The sequence below is a fragment of the Mauremys reevesii genome, linkage group 18 (genome assembly GCF_016161935.1).
Source record: "Mauremys reevesii isolate NIE-2019 linkage group 18, ASM1616193v1, whole genome shotgun sequence".
NCBI lineage: Eukaryota > Metazoa > Chordata > Testudines > Geoemydidae > Mauremys > Mauremys reevesii.
In genome coordinates, this window is record NC_052640.1 from 29,781,084 (window position 1) to 29,798,116 (window position 17,033).

The window sequence follows — 17,033 nt, forward strand, 5'->3', positions numbered from 1 at the left end:
CAGGACTCTATCCAGCCTGGGATGCTGACATACCTCGGACTGGCCGGGAGGTGTGAGATCAGACGTGGGTGGGGTGTCTCAGGACTTCTCTTTCCAAAGCTCTGTAATGCAGATGCTTTCAGAGTACGGTCACTGTGGGCCTTTGCTAAGTGTGTGAGCCTTGCTTTCCTGCCACATTGTCCCTGAAGGGGTTCAACTTGCAGCCCGTTGCGCTCCCAGCCCAGGTGGAGCTCTGAGGGGTTGTGACATCTCTGACCATAGATGCTGGAACTAGGGGTGCTGGGGGGGCTGCCGCACCCCCTGACCTGGAGTGGTTTCCATCATATACAGGGTTTGCAGTTTGGCTCAGTGGTTCTCAGCACTATACAAACTGTTCCAGCCCCCCTGGCTCTGACACTGATTTAAGGATCTAGGGCAGCTGGGCAGCAGCAGGACGGGTGTCAGACAAGAGGACTGAGCCTGGGAGTGTTCTAGGAACAGTGACTAGATTCTGGCCTGACCCAAAAGGCCTGGAAGCGCATGGGACCCCGATTGGTGACTGTACAGAGTGGTGCAGGCCAGGTTGTAACAGGTAGCACCTGGAGGACCCCGTTTGACATAGAACAAAAAGACAGTCCCTGCTCCAGAAAGCTGACAATCTAAACAACCCGCTGTCCCCAGAAACCGCCTGTGGGAATCCGGTCTTTCCCCGTGCTCCCTTAGGCTGGCTCCTGATTCTCGAGGAACTGCTGCCCTCTAGGGGTACATCTACACAGCAAAGAAAAACCTGCAGCTGGCCTGTTCCAGCCAACTCAGGCTGTTCCATTGCTGTGTGGGTGCCTGGGCTCAAGCTGGAGCCCGGGCTCTAGGACCCTGCCCACACCTGGAAGTCTACACCGCAATGAACAGCCCTACAGCATGAGCCCCATGAGCCCACGTCCGGCATGGCCAGCTGCGGGTTTCGCTTTGCTGTGTAGACGTAACCCTAGGAAAAAAGCAGCATCGGTGTAGTTTGACTTTAATATTGATGGGGGGCAGCTCCAGTCAGTCCAACAAGGCTGCGCGTGTGGGGGGGGGGAGCAAGTTCCATGCCTGCCTGAGGCTTGTAGCTGGGGGGACAATGGCTCGCCGCCCACCCCCACCCCCTTCCTCCCAATCTACACCCATGGGGGGGATTTTTTGAAAGCTCCTGTGAACCATTTGGAGGAGCTGTGAGCAGGGGAGCAGCTGTAGAGGAGCCTTTGCAGGAATCCCTCTCCCTGGAGGGGCAGGTTTCCACTAGAGAGGCCAGGAGCCATGTGCACTGGCTGAGACTGGGGCACAGAGATATTTGATGGAGATTCAAGCATCCCACTCTCCAGGTCTTACCCCCTCGCTTGTTGCTCTTTCTTTGACTCCACGGCTCACAGAATTATAGCAGTTTGAGTTTTGCCTTTGCAGCAAGCACAGTGGATTTGCCATGAAAGCACAAAACTCTGGGGCTGAGCAAATATAGAAAGCAAGCAAGGAAGAGTCGCTTTCCAACCCAGTTAAGGGTTCACATCTCTCCGACTTAAACCTCCATTCATTTACCTGGCACATCATGTTTCTTTCAGCCACTCCTCCAGTCTTTGGGGCAGTAGAAGGAGATCCACATTGCCTTTGCTAATTGCTGAGGTGAGGATGTTTGTGTGGGAACTAGAGCTAACGCTGACTCCCTCCCAAAATGTTCTCTCCCCCGGTTGCAGCTGGCAGGTTAACTCATCGGAAGCCTGCATGGTACAGGCGGATATTAGTTTCCCTGTCATCTTCCTGCCATGGCAGGTGTGTGGTGTTGTGCTGATGATTTTGCAGTAGGAGAATCCAGGAAGAGAGAAAGCAAGACCCTGATTGTGTTAAACCCAGGCCACCAAGCTCAGATCCACTTCTGGGGCTCTGGCTACTCTACAGCTTAAAAGAACATAAATTATGTCACCCAGTGTGTGAATTAGCTGCTCCCCTGAAAGAGCAGCAAAGAATCCTGTGGCACCTTGTAGACTAACAGACATTTTGCAGCAAGAGCTTTCGTGGGTGAATACCCACTTCGTCGGATGCAAGTAGTGGAAATTTCCAGGGACAGGTATATATATGCAAGCAAGAAGCAAGCTAGAGATAACGAGGTTAGTTCAATCAGGGAGGATGAGGCCCTGTTCTAGCAGTTGAGGTGTTCTAGCAGTTGAGTTTGCTTGCATATATATACCTGTCCCTGGAAATTTCCGCTACTTGCATCCGACGAAGTGGGTATTCACCCACGAAAGCTCATGCTGCAAAACGTCTGTTAGTCTATAAGGTGCCACAGGATTCTTTGCTGCTTTTACAGATCCAGACTAACACGGCTCCCCCTCTGATACTTGTCCCCTGAAAGACATTCTTTATGCCGGTTGAAGCGCTGCTGTGGATAGCGCTATGTGGGTGGGAGAGCTTCTCCCATTGACAGAGCTACTGCCACTCACGGTGACTAGAGTAATTAAGCCGACAGAAGAGCTTTCTCCCCTCGGCTCAGAATGGCTACGCTGGAGAGCTTGCAGTTTGCAGCCACCACTGTAAGCTCTCTAGTGTGGCCATAGCCTGGGTCTGAAGTCCAGTGGTGTTTGCATGGGGTGGGGGTGGGGGTGATTTGGACCATGCTAGAAATGGGGGTGAGGCACAATTTGGAAATTTGGATGCAGGTCGGGATTCGGGGATGTGTGGCTCTGGAGCCAGCTCCAGCACTGCAGAGAGTTTAAATCAGGGGAGTTTTGATCCAGGTTCTTCTTTACCTCCAGTAACAGCGAAGGGAACAGCACAGAAAATGACTGGCTTGAGATTATGTCCTGAAGGATAAAGATCCTCTTGTTTCCAGTGATCTGGCAGTGGAGAATGGAGAGCAAAAGAAAAGGGGTTCAGGCCAGAAACACACATCCTCACAGCACCTCCCCTGCTAATGTTCCTGGACCCCTGCTTGTCCTGCAGTGACAGCCCTAAGGCCCCGACCTTGCGCGCACGGCACCTCTCCTTCATGTGACTGGTTTGAAACTGGGAGGCAGGGTCTGTTCTCACCTGAGGAGCTGTTTTTCCTGGGCTGCACATTCCCAGCAACAAAGTGGTTCCTGCCTGGAAAAGGAAAGAAAAGGAAGTCCCCAGGCCAAGCAGTCATTTGGTGAAGTCTATTGAAAACAAAAGGCCGGATTCTGCTCGCATGCTGGTACCACCCCATTCATTCCTCGTGATTTACACCAGCCAGATCCAGCCAAAAGGGAGCCAGACCCCAGCTGGTGTAAATTTGGGGACAACCGTCAAAGTAAGTGGAGCACTATGGAACTACACAGACTGGGGATTTAGCCCAGATTGTGCCCCCTCCCCCTTCCCCTTTCCAAGTTTAGCAGCTGGTTCCTGTTGGGCCTCTCTCCTTTACAGGAGTAAAGCCATTGCAGCCAGCTGTGGAAGAGGAGAATTGGATCCTTTCCGAGCAATCCCAGGAAGTGGTTCTCTGTGGGGGGCTGGATCTGGGAAGCAGAAAGAAGTGAGCTCTGTATATGATCTAAGTGGCTTCCCCCTCCCCTTGCTGCTTAGCGAGGCTGGGAATATGAAATCAGTCCACGTCTTGAACATGAAGGAGAGGGGGTGGGGGGTGGGAAGGAGGAGAGAGCAACGCTCGTCTTTTGAAAAGCCTCTGGGATTGTTTGGGTTCCTTAATCCAGTCGAAAGAAGGGGGCAGGACTTTGAGCTGCCCTTAATCGCTTTTTCCTTTGCCAAACATCCCAGCGGTAAGAGCAACTCTGGGCAGAGTGCGAGAGGAGAAAAAGCTGGCTTGCAATAGCCCCCAGCCCCTCTGCCTGTGCCCTGAGGAAGCGCCAGAGCACTGGAAGGTGAGAGAAGCTGGCGCTCCCTCCCTGTGGCCCATCTTTTCTCCTGCAAGTTTGCAGCACAGAGAGGCGATCTCTCCTCTGGTGATTTTGTTGTCTCTCTAAGCTTAGCTGGAGCCTCCCCCCAGCTGCTGCAGGAGCCCCAGCCAAGTTAATGCAGAGAGCGACTTCACTCCAGTTATTATTTTTGTTTTGCAGGGCCGTGCAGGGAGGATTGGCAGCGCTGATCTGAGTTCTCTCCCCCCGTCCCTGCAAGCTCAGCCTCCTCCTTCTTGATCCCAGCTAAACCTGGGCTTTATTCCGACCAGGCTTGGCACCAGGCCACTACACTTCTCGTGAGTCCCTGTGCCAAGGGGGCTTCTCTTTTTTTCTCAATGAGAGATCCTTGAGCGTCGAGCACGTCGGGGGGATCGGCTGAGTGCAAGAAGGATCAAGGGCTCTGCGTGAGCTCAGAAGCTCTGGCCCCACGGACGGACACGATGAGCACACGGCAGCTCAGCTGGATGAGATGCCTGCCAGCTGCCCTGTGGCTGTGCTGCCTGCTGCCTGAGGGGAGCTGCACCTGGAGCCTGGCAGGACTCCAGTACGCCAACCGAAGGTAAAGAGCGTCTCGGCAATGGCAAGCTATGCACATGCTGCTGTGGTCTAGTGGGTAGGGCACAGGGCTGGGCATCAGGAGACCCAGCTTCCGTTCTTGGCTCTGCTGCTGGGAGCCTTGGCCAAGGCTGGGTGGCTTGAATGCCCCCTCTGTAGAACAGCGTTGTCCTCCTTTGTACAACTTCTGGAGCTCTACAGGGGTGATGTTCTTGTCCTCACCATTCTGCCATCAACCCAGTGGGGGGCTTGGCTCTAGGTGGGCCTGTGAAAATGCCCATAGATAGGGATAATGGTGGGAAGAGACCTGATGGGTGAATGTCTGTTGAGAGTAACAGGTGAGTGGCAGCTGGGCGCATAGGGGGCCTTTTGGCTCTGCATGCTGGCTTGGGTTGGCCTGTTGTGGGGCTCAGCTCAGTTAAGTACGTCCCAGCTTGTCTCTGCAGAAAGGCTTGGAGGGAACAATCTGCATCAGCTGAATTTCCTTTGGACGAGCCGGCAGGTTGGGGTTGAGGTATCTTGGCTGAGGAGCCTGGGGCTCACAGCTCACAGCTCCAGGCTGCAGTCTATGATCTACTTGGTCTGTGGACAGACCAAGGCTGTTACACCAGCACCCCAGTCAGTGTGGGGAGCTCTTACTGAGGTCTGGGGAACCCTGGAGGAGTTGCTGGTTCTGAGCAGCATCCAGCTTTTGTGATGTTTACGGGAAACGTTTTGCTTTGGAAATATCTCCATCATTGGATCCGTAGGGCCTTCCGATGTCGGCTGGATCAGGGACACTGTGCAGAAGTGTTCTCTTTTCCCCTTCCTGTCCCAGGCAAACCCAGGAAGCACAGAGCAGTGCAAACCTTGGTAAAGATTCCACGTTAGAAGCAGCTTTTCCCAGCCCTGCTGAGTAGCTCGAGGCACAGCTTGGGCTGAGGGTGCAGGGCAGCTGTCGGCTTATTCCATGCAGGAACGGTCAGAGAAGCAACACTTGGCTCTGATTCCAAACTTCTGGAGAATCATCCGGGGGGATTCAGAGCTGGGCTTTGGTTCAGGCCCTTCACTAGTAGTCTGATTCAACTGATTGTACAGCAAGAGGGTGGTAGGGAACCCTTACACACACACCCTCCTTAGCCCTAGCAGAGAGCTGGCCCTGGGAACACCCTGGCCCACTGAGTGCTGTGGGAGTCGTGCTGCTGCTGTGGGTGAACAATGCTGATGCTGGAGAGAAGCAGGACTCAGGGACAAGGGGCCTTTCAAAGTCTCTGCTGGGAACATCTGCAGAGAAAACTGGGCTGGGGTGAAGCAGCTCCAACCTGCCCCAGCCAGCAGATGCTTTCCCAGCCCAGTCGGAGGCCAGGGAGCAGTGGGGAGAGTGACTGAATAGCCACAGATGCTGTCTGCCAATGGCATGTGGGGGAAGGAGACAGCAGTAAAGGAAATGCACTGGATTCCCGCCTTTTGTGGGACCAGGCCAGCAATGAGTGATGGTCCCTCCCCAGCCACGCCTTACCCAACCATGGTCCATGGCTTCTTTTGCTCGCTAGTGCTGGGGTCTTGCTCTACAGCACGTTTGAACATTGGGCTGCTCTAGCCATGGGGCGTAGCTGTCGTGATGAGCTGTGCCTTAGCAATCCCGTAGAGAGATCAGATGGCTAGATCCAGACCATGATGGAGATCCACTTGGGACATTTATGATCCCTAGGATCACACCTGCCCCCAGTGGCTACTCTTGGGATAGAACAGGGTCTCCAGACAGACCTGTGTGGCTTCCCCTCCTACCCATCCCCTGCCCTGCTCTTTGCTGGCTGCCTTTGCCACATGCCAAGGGGAGTGCCTGCTCTCTGGCCTCGCCCACCCTGGGGAAGTTGTCTCCACAGCTTCTGGTCACTGACCTATTTAGGGCTGAACTGTTTAGCTGTTCCACAGTGGATGGTTTAGTTTTCAGGTCCCATGGGTTTGCTGTGGCAGGGCCTCCCTGCCGCATCCCCGATGGGGTTCATAGCTACAAAAAGGATGTGAGCCCTGCCAAATGCTGCCTTGCCCTCCCCTGGGGGACCCACAAACCTAGCTTGCTTGCAGGCTTCCTGTTTAATGATTAACCCCTGATGTCTAGCCATCTGACCCCATTCTCTGGGATGAGGAACCTGCGATAGAGGGGAAGGCAGTGCTGTCTAATGAATAGAGCAAGGGATTGGGAGCCAAAACATGTGGGGGTCTAATCTCATTTCAGAATGAATCGTTTCCCCAGCCTGTGCCTCAGTTTTCCCATTTGTTAAAGAGGTGTAATGAGAGTGACAAGGTAGGTGAGGTAATAACTTACTGTTCATAGAATATCAGGGTTGGAAGGGACCTCAGGAGGTATCTAGTCCAACCCCCTGCTCAAAGCAGGGCCAATCCCCAGACAGATTTTTGCCCTAGATCCCTAAATGGCCCCCTCAAGGGTTGAGCTCACAACGCTGGGTTTAGCAGGCCAATGTGCAAACCACTGAGCTCCCCCTCCCCCTCCTGTTGGTGGAAGGGATGAGCTTTTGAGCTACACAGAGCTTGTCTTCGGGTCTGGCGAAGGTAACCAGAGTATTTGAGCTAAGTACAAGGAGGGACAGATTGTTAAGCATATGGGTTCACACATGTAAGAGATCCCTTAAAATAAAGTAATGAACACCTCTGTGGGGTCCAAGAACCAGAGTTAGCAGGCAGCAGGATGTGACACATTGTTATAATGGGCCATAAAGCCAGCGTAGGTCTCTGTTACGTCCCCGCTCTTTAGTGTCTGGCAGAGTTATGAATTTAAGTTCCACTTCCCAGGCTCGTCTCCTGAAGGTGGTGTGCAGGTTTCAGGCAGAGGGAGCTGAGATGCTCTGATGAAAGATACAATATAGGTGTTACGTAACCCCCCAAACCCACCGTCAGAAGCAATAACTGTGGGAGACCCTGGAAGGCAGAGCTTCATTCCAGCAGTGGGCTAATCCTGGGGACAGGGCTGTGTTATAAGCAGGACAGAAAGTTCTGGGCTTTCCAAGGTGCTCTGAGACGCTCCGGCTGGAATGGCTGTGTGTGTGTAATGCTGAGAGGGTGTAAGGGCAGAGAGGCTGTGTGGGGAGCGTGTGTGTAATGTCAGAGGGGCGTGTGCGTGTAAGGGCAGAGAGGTGTGTGAGAGCAGAGGGGTGTGTGTGTGTAAGGGCAGAGAGGTGTGTGAGAGCAGAGGGGTGTGTGTGTGTAAGGACAGACGTGTGTAAGGGTAGTGGGGGATGTGTGTGTAAGGGTAGTGGTGTGTGTGTGTGTAAGGGTAGTGGGGTGTGTGTGTGTAAGGGCAGACGGGTATGTGTGTGTAAGGGTAGTGGGGTGTGTGTGTTTAAGGGCAGATGGATGTGTGTGTGTAAGGGTAGTGGGGTGTGTGTGTAAGGGCAGAGAGGGTGTGTGGGGTGTGTGTAATGTCAGAGGGGTGTGTGAGGGCAGAGGGGTGTGTGTCTCTAAGGGCAGAGGTGTGTGTGTGTGTGTAAGGGCAGAGGGTGTGTGGGTGTAAGGGCAGACAGGTATGTGCGTGTAAGGGTAGTGGGGTGTGTGTGTGTAAGGGCAGAGGGGTGTGTGTGTGTATGTGTGTAAGGGTAGTGGGGTGTGTGTGTGTAAGGGCAAAAGGGTGTGTGTGTGTGTGTGTAAGGGCAGAGGGGGGTGTGTGTGTAAGGGCAGAAGGGTGTGTGTGTGTGTAAGGGCAGAAGGGGGTGTGTGTGTGTAAGGGTAGAAGGGGGTGTGTGAAGAAATTGGACTCAGCCGGACTCTCACCCCCTGGGGCCCTTGGATTGCTGGTCAGACACTTTCCTGCATTGTGGGCAGCTCTCAGTGCTGCCTGCTCCTCAGACTGGGCGGATTCTGTTGTGCTCCCCTGGCACTGGCTGTGGGAGCACCGTTATGGCAAGGGACTCTCTGCCTCCTGCTGCAGCAGGCAGGGTTTGGGTGACTTTGCCTCCTCTCCCTTTCCCGCTGTGTGCCCTCCGGTGAGGTACTGGTGCCAGCTGTGCTGCCTGCTCCCCTGGCACAGAGACTGGACCTTCTGGACCTTCTATGCCCCAGTGTTTTCCCCGCCCCCAGAATCTGTAAATGCTGGGAATAGAATTTCCTATCCTACCTCTTCTATTCTCTGTGCTGCCCCTATTGGCCAGGACAGAAGGTGATTCCCCGCCCGACCTGCATTCCCTGCGTGCAGGATAGAGCCTGATCCGCCTTCTGCCCCATTGCCCACTGTCATTCTACCATGGCAGGGCGCCCAGGGAGACGTGCACCCTGCCCCGAAGAGCGCTCAGTCTGACTAGTGGGGGGGAAACAGGTGTATAAGGGGGAAGTGACTTGCCTACGGTCAGGCCTTTTGTACTGACTTCACTGCTGTTACACCCAGGATGGATTTGGCCCCGTCCCTCTGGAAAATCACCCCTCTTGCTGACCCTTTCCACCCTCCACTAGCCCCCCAGAGCTTGCCAGACAATGAGCTCCCCTCCCACTCTTTTTTTTCTCTTGATGAGTCCCCTATTTAAAAAGTAAGCAGTGCCCCTCCCCCTGGCAAATTCTTTATTCTCCTTGCACGGCAGCTCCTTTTCAAAGGCCTTTCTCCTCGGAGAGCAGACAGGCATCTCACAGGTCACAAAGCAGCAAGATGAATCATCCGGCCCGTGGCTCTGCAGCCAGGGCGCCCCACCCTCCTGCGGGTCCCCCGATCAGGCCTGCTTGGGTTGTTTAATATTGACTCCAGCTGGTTGGGAATTGGAATTGCCATTCCTGGGAAATTCTGAAATGATTTTTCATTCCACATTGGAATGAAATTTCCCACAAAACAGATCATCTCTCCCCCCTCCCCCACATTGAATTTGGGATCATTGCAATGCTTCATTTTAATATAAATGTGCCTTTCCAATAATGTTGATTCATATAATTTTGACTTTGATATTACATTCAACTATTCAGGGTCATACAGAGGATAAATATGATCTATCGAAATATACAATGGAAATAAAGATTCAAATATAACATCAGTCAAAATTAATTGAATTGAAATGAGACAATTGAAGAGAATCGTTTTTACCTTGTGAAAGTGAAATGAACATTATCGAAACGAGAAAGTTGAACAATTTGTTTCAACTTTTTCCTGTCAAAAATTTAGTCAGAATTGACACATTCCTGCAACATGTTTTGATTTTGACAAAAATGCAGTTTTCAATGGAAAACTCTTCTGATGGGTGTTGTCCAGCCAGCTCCAATATCTATAGCAAGGGTCGGCAACCTTTCAGAAGTGGTGTGCCGAGTCTTCATTTATTCACTCGAATTTCAGGTTTTGCGTGCCAGTCATACATTTTAACATTTTTAGAAGGTCTCTTTCTATAAGTCTATAATATATTAGTAAACTATTGTTGTCTGTAAAGTAAATAAGGTTTTTAAAATGTTTAAGAAGCTTCACTTAAAATTAAATTAAAATGCAGAGCCCCCCAGACTGGTGGCCAGGACCTGGGCAGTGTGAGTGCCACTGAAAATCAGCTCGCGTGCCGCCTTCGGCACACATGCCATAGGTTGCCTACTCCTGATCTATAGGGTGAAAGCACTCAGGGGCCCTGTCAGGATCGGGGCCTTGTGCTGGATGCTCTGCAAATATGCATCAAGGCATGGACCCTGCCCTGAAGAGCCTTGTGTGGCTCCCAAGATTGACAGGTGGCAGCAGGCATGGGTGCAGGTGGACATGGGGCCTGGATCTGGGTAGGCATGAGACAAGAGTGCAGGCGGGCAGGATGTACGGCAGCCTGGGCCCTGGCAGGCCTGAAGGGGGCGTGGCCTGGCATGCTGTAGTTAGGATACTGGAGTGCTCAGCTCCCAGGAGAGGTGTGTGGTGGCAGCAGTGCCAGGGTTTAAGAGTGGTGCGGGGCAGCAGCCTGCTGTGGTTAGAGCCCGGGGTCATTCAGGCAGCATGCCTGGCTAGAGCATAGCCTAGGTCAGCAACCCGAAGCCTGCTCCACACTGGACGTAGGGTGTCGCAGTTCTTTGTGGGACAGCCTGTCACTCAGTGAGGGGTCGCTGGCTGGCTGGAATCTGAAGGGCATAGCACATTGGGTGCTGATCTTTTACAAATCTGAACCCAACTGTGGGTGCTGAGTCCTGGAGAACCTGGCCCCCTGGGAAAACCCCGGCCTCGCTAAACCCCAGAGACAGCCCCAGCACTCAGTGTGCCCACCACACCTCCTTCCTTTCCCCCATTCCAGCCCCCGCGGCACTGCTGGGGCAGGGGTGGGGAGCTCCCAGCTGTTCCAGTGCTTGGATCCCCTGCAGGAGCTGTTGCAGGTGTCAGAGGAGCAACACTGATATCAGTGTCAGCCAGCAGGAGTCGCTGTGGGGCTGGTTCCCACACCCTCTCCCAGCACAGCAGCGGTGGCTGTTGGGAAGAACGTGGGAGTGCCAGCTAGTGAGGGTGCTGCCAGGAAGGGGGTCCGGCTTGGCTGCCAGCTGCAGCCGGTTTGTGCAAGAGACACGGTTTGCAATAGATTAACCCCCAGGCAGAGCGCTGAGTGAGACAAACTGCAGCATTCCCCCAGTGTGGGCATGGGAGCCAGCATGCCAGTGTCTTTGTTCTGCTCGGCCTCATGGCATCTTCTCCCTCCCTTTGTGGGGAGCCGTGATAGGGAGGAATCCCAGCCAGGGGCCCTGCAGCTGCCCACGTGCTGAGTTCTGACATTCCAGCGCCCAGCTGGGAGCATGCCCTCCCTCGCCACAGAGACGGCCCCTTAAAGCCAGACTCACTCAGGCCTTCCCTTGCACCTGGGGCTTAGCTGGGCAGAGGGAGTGGAGGCTGCTGGGCAGAGGGAGTCACAGCTGCGGGGGCAGGGGCTTGAGCCTACCATGCAGGCCCAGGGTCTCCGCTGCTGAGAGCCCACTTTCCACTTAGAGAGAGAGGCATCACATAAAGAGCCTTTGTGGTGGGGAGGGCCCCCGGCCCCGCTGCAGGAGGGATGGAGAGGCCAAACTGACAGACATCTCTGGCTGGGAATGCGCGCGGAATGTGAGAGCCAGTGAGCGGGAGGGAGGGACCTCATGGCCTTCGCCAGCTAGTGATGCCACAGCCACCCCTGCTCCAGACCAGTCCCAGAGTCAGGGCTGGGCTGAGCGCCCGCCCAGGGCACCCCCAGCACTGTGCACCCTCCCGCACCACGGCCCCTCTGCCCCAGCTGGGAAGAGGAAGGGAGCCCCTGGGCCGAAGTCTTCATTTAGGAGTCTTCATTCTTCATTCTTTCCTGGGCACTGGCTGGTGAGTCTTGCCCACATGCTCAGGGTTTAGCTGATCGCCATATTTGGGGTCGGGAAGGAATTTTCCTCCAGGACAGATTGGCAGAGGCCCTGAAGGTTTTTCGCCTTCCTCTGCAGCGTGGGGCCTGGGTCACTTGCCGGAGGATTCTCTGCACCTTGAGGTCTTTAAACCATGATTTGAGGACTTCAATAGCTCAGACATAGGTTAGGGGTTTGTTACAGGAGTGGGTGGGTGAGATTCTGTGGCCTGCGTTGTGCAGGAGGTCAGACTAGGGGTATGTCCAGACTACCCACTGTATCGGCGGGTAGCGATTGATTTATCAGGGATCGATATATTGCGTCTCATCTAGACGTGATATATCGATCCCCGAAAGCGCTCCTGTCGACTCCGGAACTCCACCAGCGTGAACGGCGGTAGCGGAGTCGACAAGGGGAGCCGCGGACGTCGATCCCGCGCTGCGAGGACCTGAGGTGAATCGATCTAAGATGCATAGCTGAAGTCGAAGTTATTCACGGAGCTGAAGTTGCATATCTTAGATCGACACACACCCCCAGTGCAGACCAGCCCTTAATGACCATAATGGTCCCTTCTGACCTTAAGTCTATGACTCCATGAATCCCGTAGAACACATGGCAATGTCTTCCAGAGACTAGCTCCCCAGGATGGAGTGGAGCCTGGCCCTCTCCCCTGAGGGGCTTGAGCCCCTTCCCATAAATCCCAGCCCCTGATTATCCCTCAGCTTTCCTGTGAGAGTGACAGGAACCCCTGCACAAGGGGCTAGGTGCTCTGACCCCCCCACAGCCCTGAACAAGGGGCTGAGCACTCTAACCCCCCTCCCCCCATAGCCCCCAAACAAGGGGCTGGGTGTTCTGACCCCCCCCATGACCCCCAAACAAGGGGCCGGGTGTTCTGACCCCCCCATGACCCCCAAACAAAGGGCTGGGTGCTCTGACACCCCTCATGGCCCTCAAACAAGGGGCTGGGTGCTCTGACACCCCCCCATGACCCCCAAACAAGGGGCTGGGTGCTCTGACCCCCCCATGACCCCCAAACAAAGGGCTGGGTGCTCTGACACCCCCCATGGCCCTCAAACAAGGGGCTGGGTGCTCTGACACCCCCCCATGACCCCCAAACAAGGGGCTGGGTGCTCTGACACCCCACGTGGCCCTCAAACAAGGGGCTGGGTGCTCTGACACCCCACGTGGCCCTCAAACAAGGGGCTGGGTGCTCTGACACCCCCCCATGACCCCCAAACAAGGGGCTGGGTGCTCTGACACCCCCCATGGCCCCCAAACAAGGGGCTGGGTGCTCTGACACCCCCATGGCCCTCAAACAAGGGGCTGGGTGCTCTGACACCCCCCATGACCCCCAAACAAGGGGCTGGGTGCTCTGACACCCCCTCACCACACACACACAGAGCTCTGAACAAAGGACTGGGTGCTCTGACACCCCCCATGGCCCTCAAACAAGGGGCTTGGTGCTCTGACCCCACCCCATGTTCCCAGAGCAAGTGGCTAGATGTTCTGATCCCCCCAGCCCCAGAGAAGAGGGCTCGGTGCTCTGACCCCCCTACAGTCTATCTGCCACTTTAGCTGTCTGCCCGTGGGGGAGGCACTAGCTGGGAATGGCTGGGGGTGGGGGGCAGATTTGAGCCCATGCAGTGGAGGCAAAGGGCTTGATCTCCCCATGTCCTGTCCCCATCCCTCTGAGCCCACTGGGAGGAGCTGCGAGTGGGGGATGCCCTGGTGCTGCCTCAGGGAAAGGCGGCAGTATTGGGGACACGCAAGCTGGGAGGAGATCGGAGGCGGGGGCAGCGTCATCCCCCGCCTCACATCCCCAGCTTTTCTGCAGGCCCAGGGCCTGGCTGCTTTCAAAGCAAAACGGGACGCTCTATTGTGAGCATTTGGGGCATGGAGTGGGGAAACCAATGGGTCTGTGCTGCACCAGCCACTTCCATACCACTGCAGGGGGCCTGTGGACTGCAGTGCTGGCCTCTCCCAGCAGGAGGCACTGTTGCAAACGGTGCAGGAGCTTTAGCTCTGGGGCACTCCCAGACTCTTCCAGCAGGAGGTGCAATAAAACTTGCACCAGTGTAACCCAGTGGTCGCCCTCTGTTTCCGACCCACAGCACAGAGTATATGGGTCTTACAGCCCCAGCTTGGAAGCCTGGCTCTTTAGTTCACACTGTAGCAGCTCCTGCTTTGTAGCTTTGGAGGTCCCCGGTGTCGGCCAGCGTAGCAGCTGTTAGGGGGAGCTAGCTAGCTACTGCACTCCCAGCTTGTCTCCAGCGCGGGGCGCTCTTGGGAAGGGTGCAGAAGGCCTGTACAGCTCCGAGGCCAGGAGGCGCTGCAGGGAGTACCGTCGATTATACACGGTAGTAGCTGGTTCTGCCCAGCCTGGCTGTGTTTCGCCCTGGAGCAGGTGAGCTCAGGCAGTTTCTTTGTCTGTCCAGTGAGTGGGACAGACAGAGGTGAAAGCAAGCCAGTGCGCCGTACCAGGGCAGCCCGGCTTCTCCAGGCGGCAATTTAAAGGGCCTGGGGCTCCCAGCAGTGGCTGGAGCCCCAGGCCCTTTAAACTGCCACCAGAGCCCTGCTGCTGGAGCCCTGGGGTAGCGGCAGTGGGGCTCCAGGGGCTATTTAAAGGGCCGGGGCTCCCGCTGCCTCTACTGCCCTGGGCCCTTTAAATAGCTGCCGGAGCCCCGCCACCACTACCCCAGGGCTCCGGGGACTATTTAAAGGCGGGAGAAGCAGGAGAGTCCTGGGCCCTTTAAATAGCCCCCGGAGCCCCGCTGCCAGAGCCCTGAGGTAGCAGCAGCAGCCAGGAGCTCCGGCAGCAGTTTAAAGGGCCCAGGGAGGTAGCGGCGGCCGAGCCCTGGGCCCTTTAAATAGCCGCCGGAGCCCCTGGCTGCCACTGCTACCCTGGTGAGGGAGGGGGAGGGCACTTACCAGTGCTGGGCAGGCTGGGGCTGGCTCTGACCCCCATCCCCGCCCCTTCTGCCCGAGACCCCAACCCTTACGGGGGCCAGAGCCAGCCCCAACCCAGCCCCATACCGGTAAGTCTCTAGTTCTACTTTCACCCCTGGGGACAGACGTTCTCTCTGTCTTTCCCCCTCATTTTCGCAATGGCCTGTTGTGGGTGGGCGGGCGGCCAGGGCCAGTCCTTGGTCCCCGTGCAATCTGGGCTGGCTGGCTCCGTCTCTGTGCTGAGCTCAGCTCCCAGGGTTTTTTTCCTTCATAACATGTGGGTTTGGTCCCTCGCCATCCTGGCTCTGTGCTGCACTTAGCTCATCTTGGGATCCTGGCTCCAGATGGAACGTGGGTTATTTTTTGTTGCTGTCCTTTGATCTCTCCACTCTGTCTGCCTACAGCCCTGCACAGGACTATTGAATCCTGCTCCCATCCCACCCCACAATACCCACTCCCGCTAATATGGCAGTGGATCCTGTGGGCCTCGTGGGATCCTGGTCCCGCTGCAGGGCTCTACACTAGTCCCGCCCAGGGCTCTAGTGCTGCCTTTCCAACCTGCTCCGCTCCCTTTGATTTCAGTGTGCTCAGAGGAAAGGCCAAGAGAAAGGGCTTGGCCATGCCAAGGCCAGTAGCCAGCAGCCTGCAGAAGAAGCCATCATGCTGGCTGCCCCAGCTACCACAGGCAAGAGAGGAGGCGCTGCCTTTGGTGCCATAGTCTCGAGTTTTCGCAGCACCTCGGCACCTGGTTCCCAGGTCAGGTGTCTGGGGGTTATTTGTAATGGTTGGTCTGTGTAATGGTGATACCCTGGGAAAATTCCTCGTGTGCACTGGAGCTCACAGCACTACTTCCCGCTGTGCTGCAGGCCAGGAGCTCTCCTCTGTTCCTAGCACAGCCCCTGCCAGCCTGCTGTGCTCCTGTGGCACTTCACCCTGAAAGGGGCTGAGCATCACAATGAGAGGAATACCTGGTTCTTATAGAGTGCTTCACAAAGGAGGTCAGTGTCCTTACCCCCATCTCACAGAGGGGAAACTGAGGCTTGGGAGGGCAATGACTTGCCTATGGTCACATAGCAAAACAATAGCAGAGTGAGAATTTTGCCTAGCTCGCCTAGTCGGGTGCTATCCACTAGGCAACACTGCCTCCCCTGCCTCATTGAAGCCAAGAGGAGCCCAACAGCTTCCCAGCATCTCTCAAGAGGTGGCCCCGGTGTGGTTGACTACCCCATTGCACCTACCTCCCCAGGGGCCCCAAAGTACCCGGTAGTCCCTCCATAGAAATGGCCAGCCACTTGGGTACATACAGTCCCCATAAGAGCCAATGGGAGGGGAGCCATAGAAATGTAGGGCTGGAAAGGACCTCGAGAGGTCATCAAGTCCAGCCCCTGCAGTGAGGCAGGACCAGCCCCGACAGGTGTTCATCCAGCCTGTTCTTAAAATCTTCCAGTGACAGGGATTCCACAGTCTCCCTTGGGAGCCTGGTCCAGAGCTGAACTCCTTTACTTAGGAAAGTTGTTCCTAATATTCAATCTACATCTCCTTTCCTACAAACTAGGCCGATTCCTTCTTGTCCAACCTCCAGGGGCCTGGCAAACAATTAATTACTGTCCTCTTTATAGCAGGAATTACAGGCAAAGAGAGCAGACTGTGTCACTTAACATAGCCTTAAGTCTACACTACAGAGTTAAGTTGACACAAGTAACACCAACAATTATAAACTGCTATAATTACATCACTTGTGCATGTTCTCATGATGCTTCTTCTGTTGGCAGAGTGCGTCCACACGTGGTGCCCTAACATTGGCAGTGAGAGCAGTGCACTGTGGGTAGCTAGCTATCCCAGTGTGTTACTCGCCACCTTCTGCAGCTAGGAGTTGTGGGAAGGCAGAGTGGATTGCAGTGCATCACGGATGCGGGCTCAATGTCCCATGATGCAGCTTTTTCTGTCCCATCATTCTGTGGTCTTCCGACTACATTTTGCATCATTTTTCAACAGCCCATTTACTGTGTGCCTGCCCTCTCTGCCTGAAAGGATGGATCCCGCACTGCTGACTACTGTTGTGGTCAGTGTTCTGAGCACATCACAGCTGGTGATGCAGTACAACATCATGAGCACCCAATCTGAACAGGAATCTGAGGTGCCTGCCCTGCGGAGTGCCATGGAAAGAAACAACACCAGATTACTTTTGACATTCATGGAGTAGCTGCACATAGTGGACTATCACTACTGGGCTCGGGAAACAAGCACTGAGTGGTGGGATCAGATTGTGATGCAGCTCGGGGATGATGAACAGTGGCTGCAGAACTTTCGGATGTGCAAAGCCAATTCCTTGAACTGTGTGTGGAGCTTGCCTCAGCACTGCAGCACAAG

At 55.1% G+C, this 17,033-nt stretch overlaps 1 protein-coding gene across 13 annotated transcripts in view; it reads left to right on the plus strand.

The window, feature by feature from the left end:
• The first annotated feature begins 3,600 nt into the window (after positions 1-3,600).
• The window catches only part of EMID1 (EMI domain containing 1), a 114,988-nt gene continuing 101,555 nt past the window's right edge, over positions 3,601-17,033 (plus strand). For all 13 annotated transcript variants that reach the window (XR_005589575.1, XR_005589579.1, XR_005589573.1 and 10 more), the window contains exons 1-2: positions 3,601-3,845; positions 4,041-4,440. Coding sequence is in view for 5 of the 13 variants with exons in the window: in XM_039505210.1 (XP_039361144.1) it covers positions 4,322-4,440 (119 nt within the window). In the remaining 8 variants the exon portion in view is untranslated. The remainder of the gene's footprint in view (positions 3,846-4,040; positions 4,441-17,033) is intronic.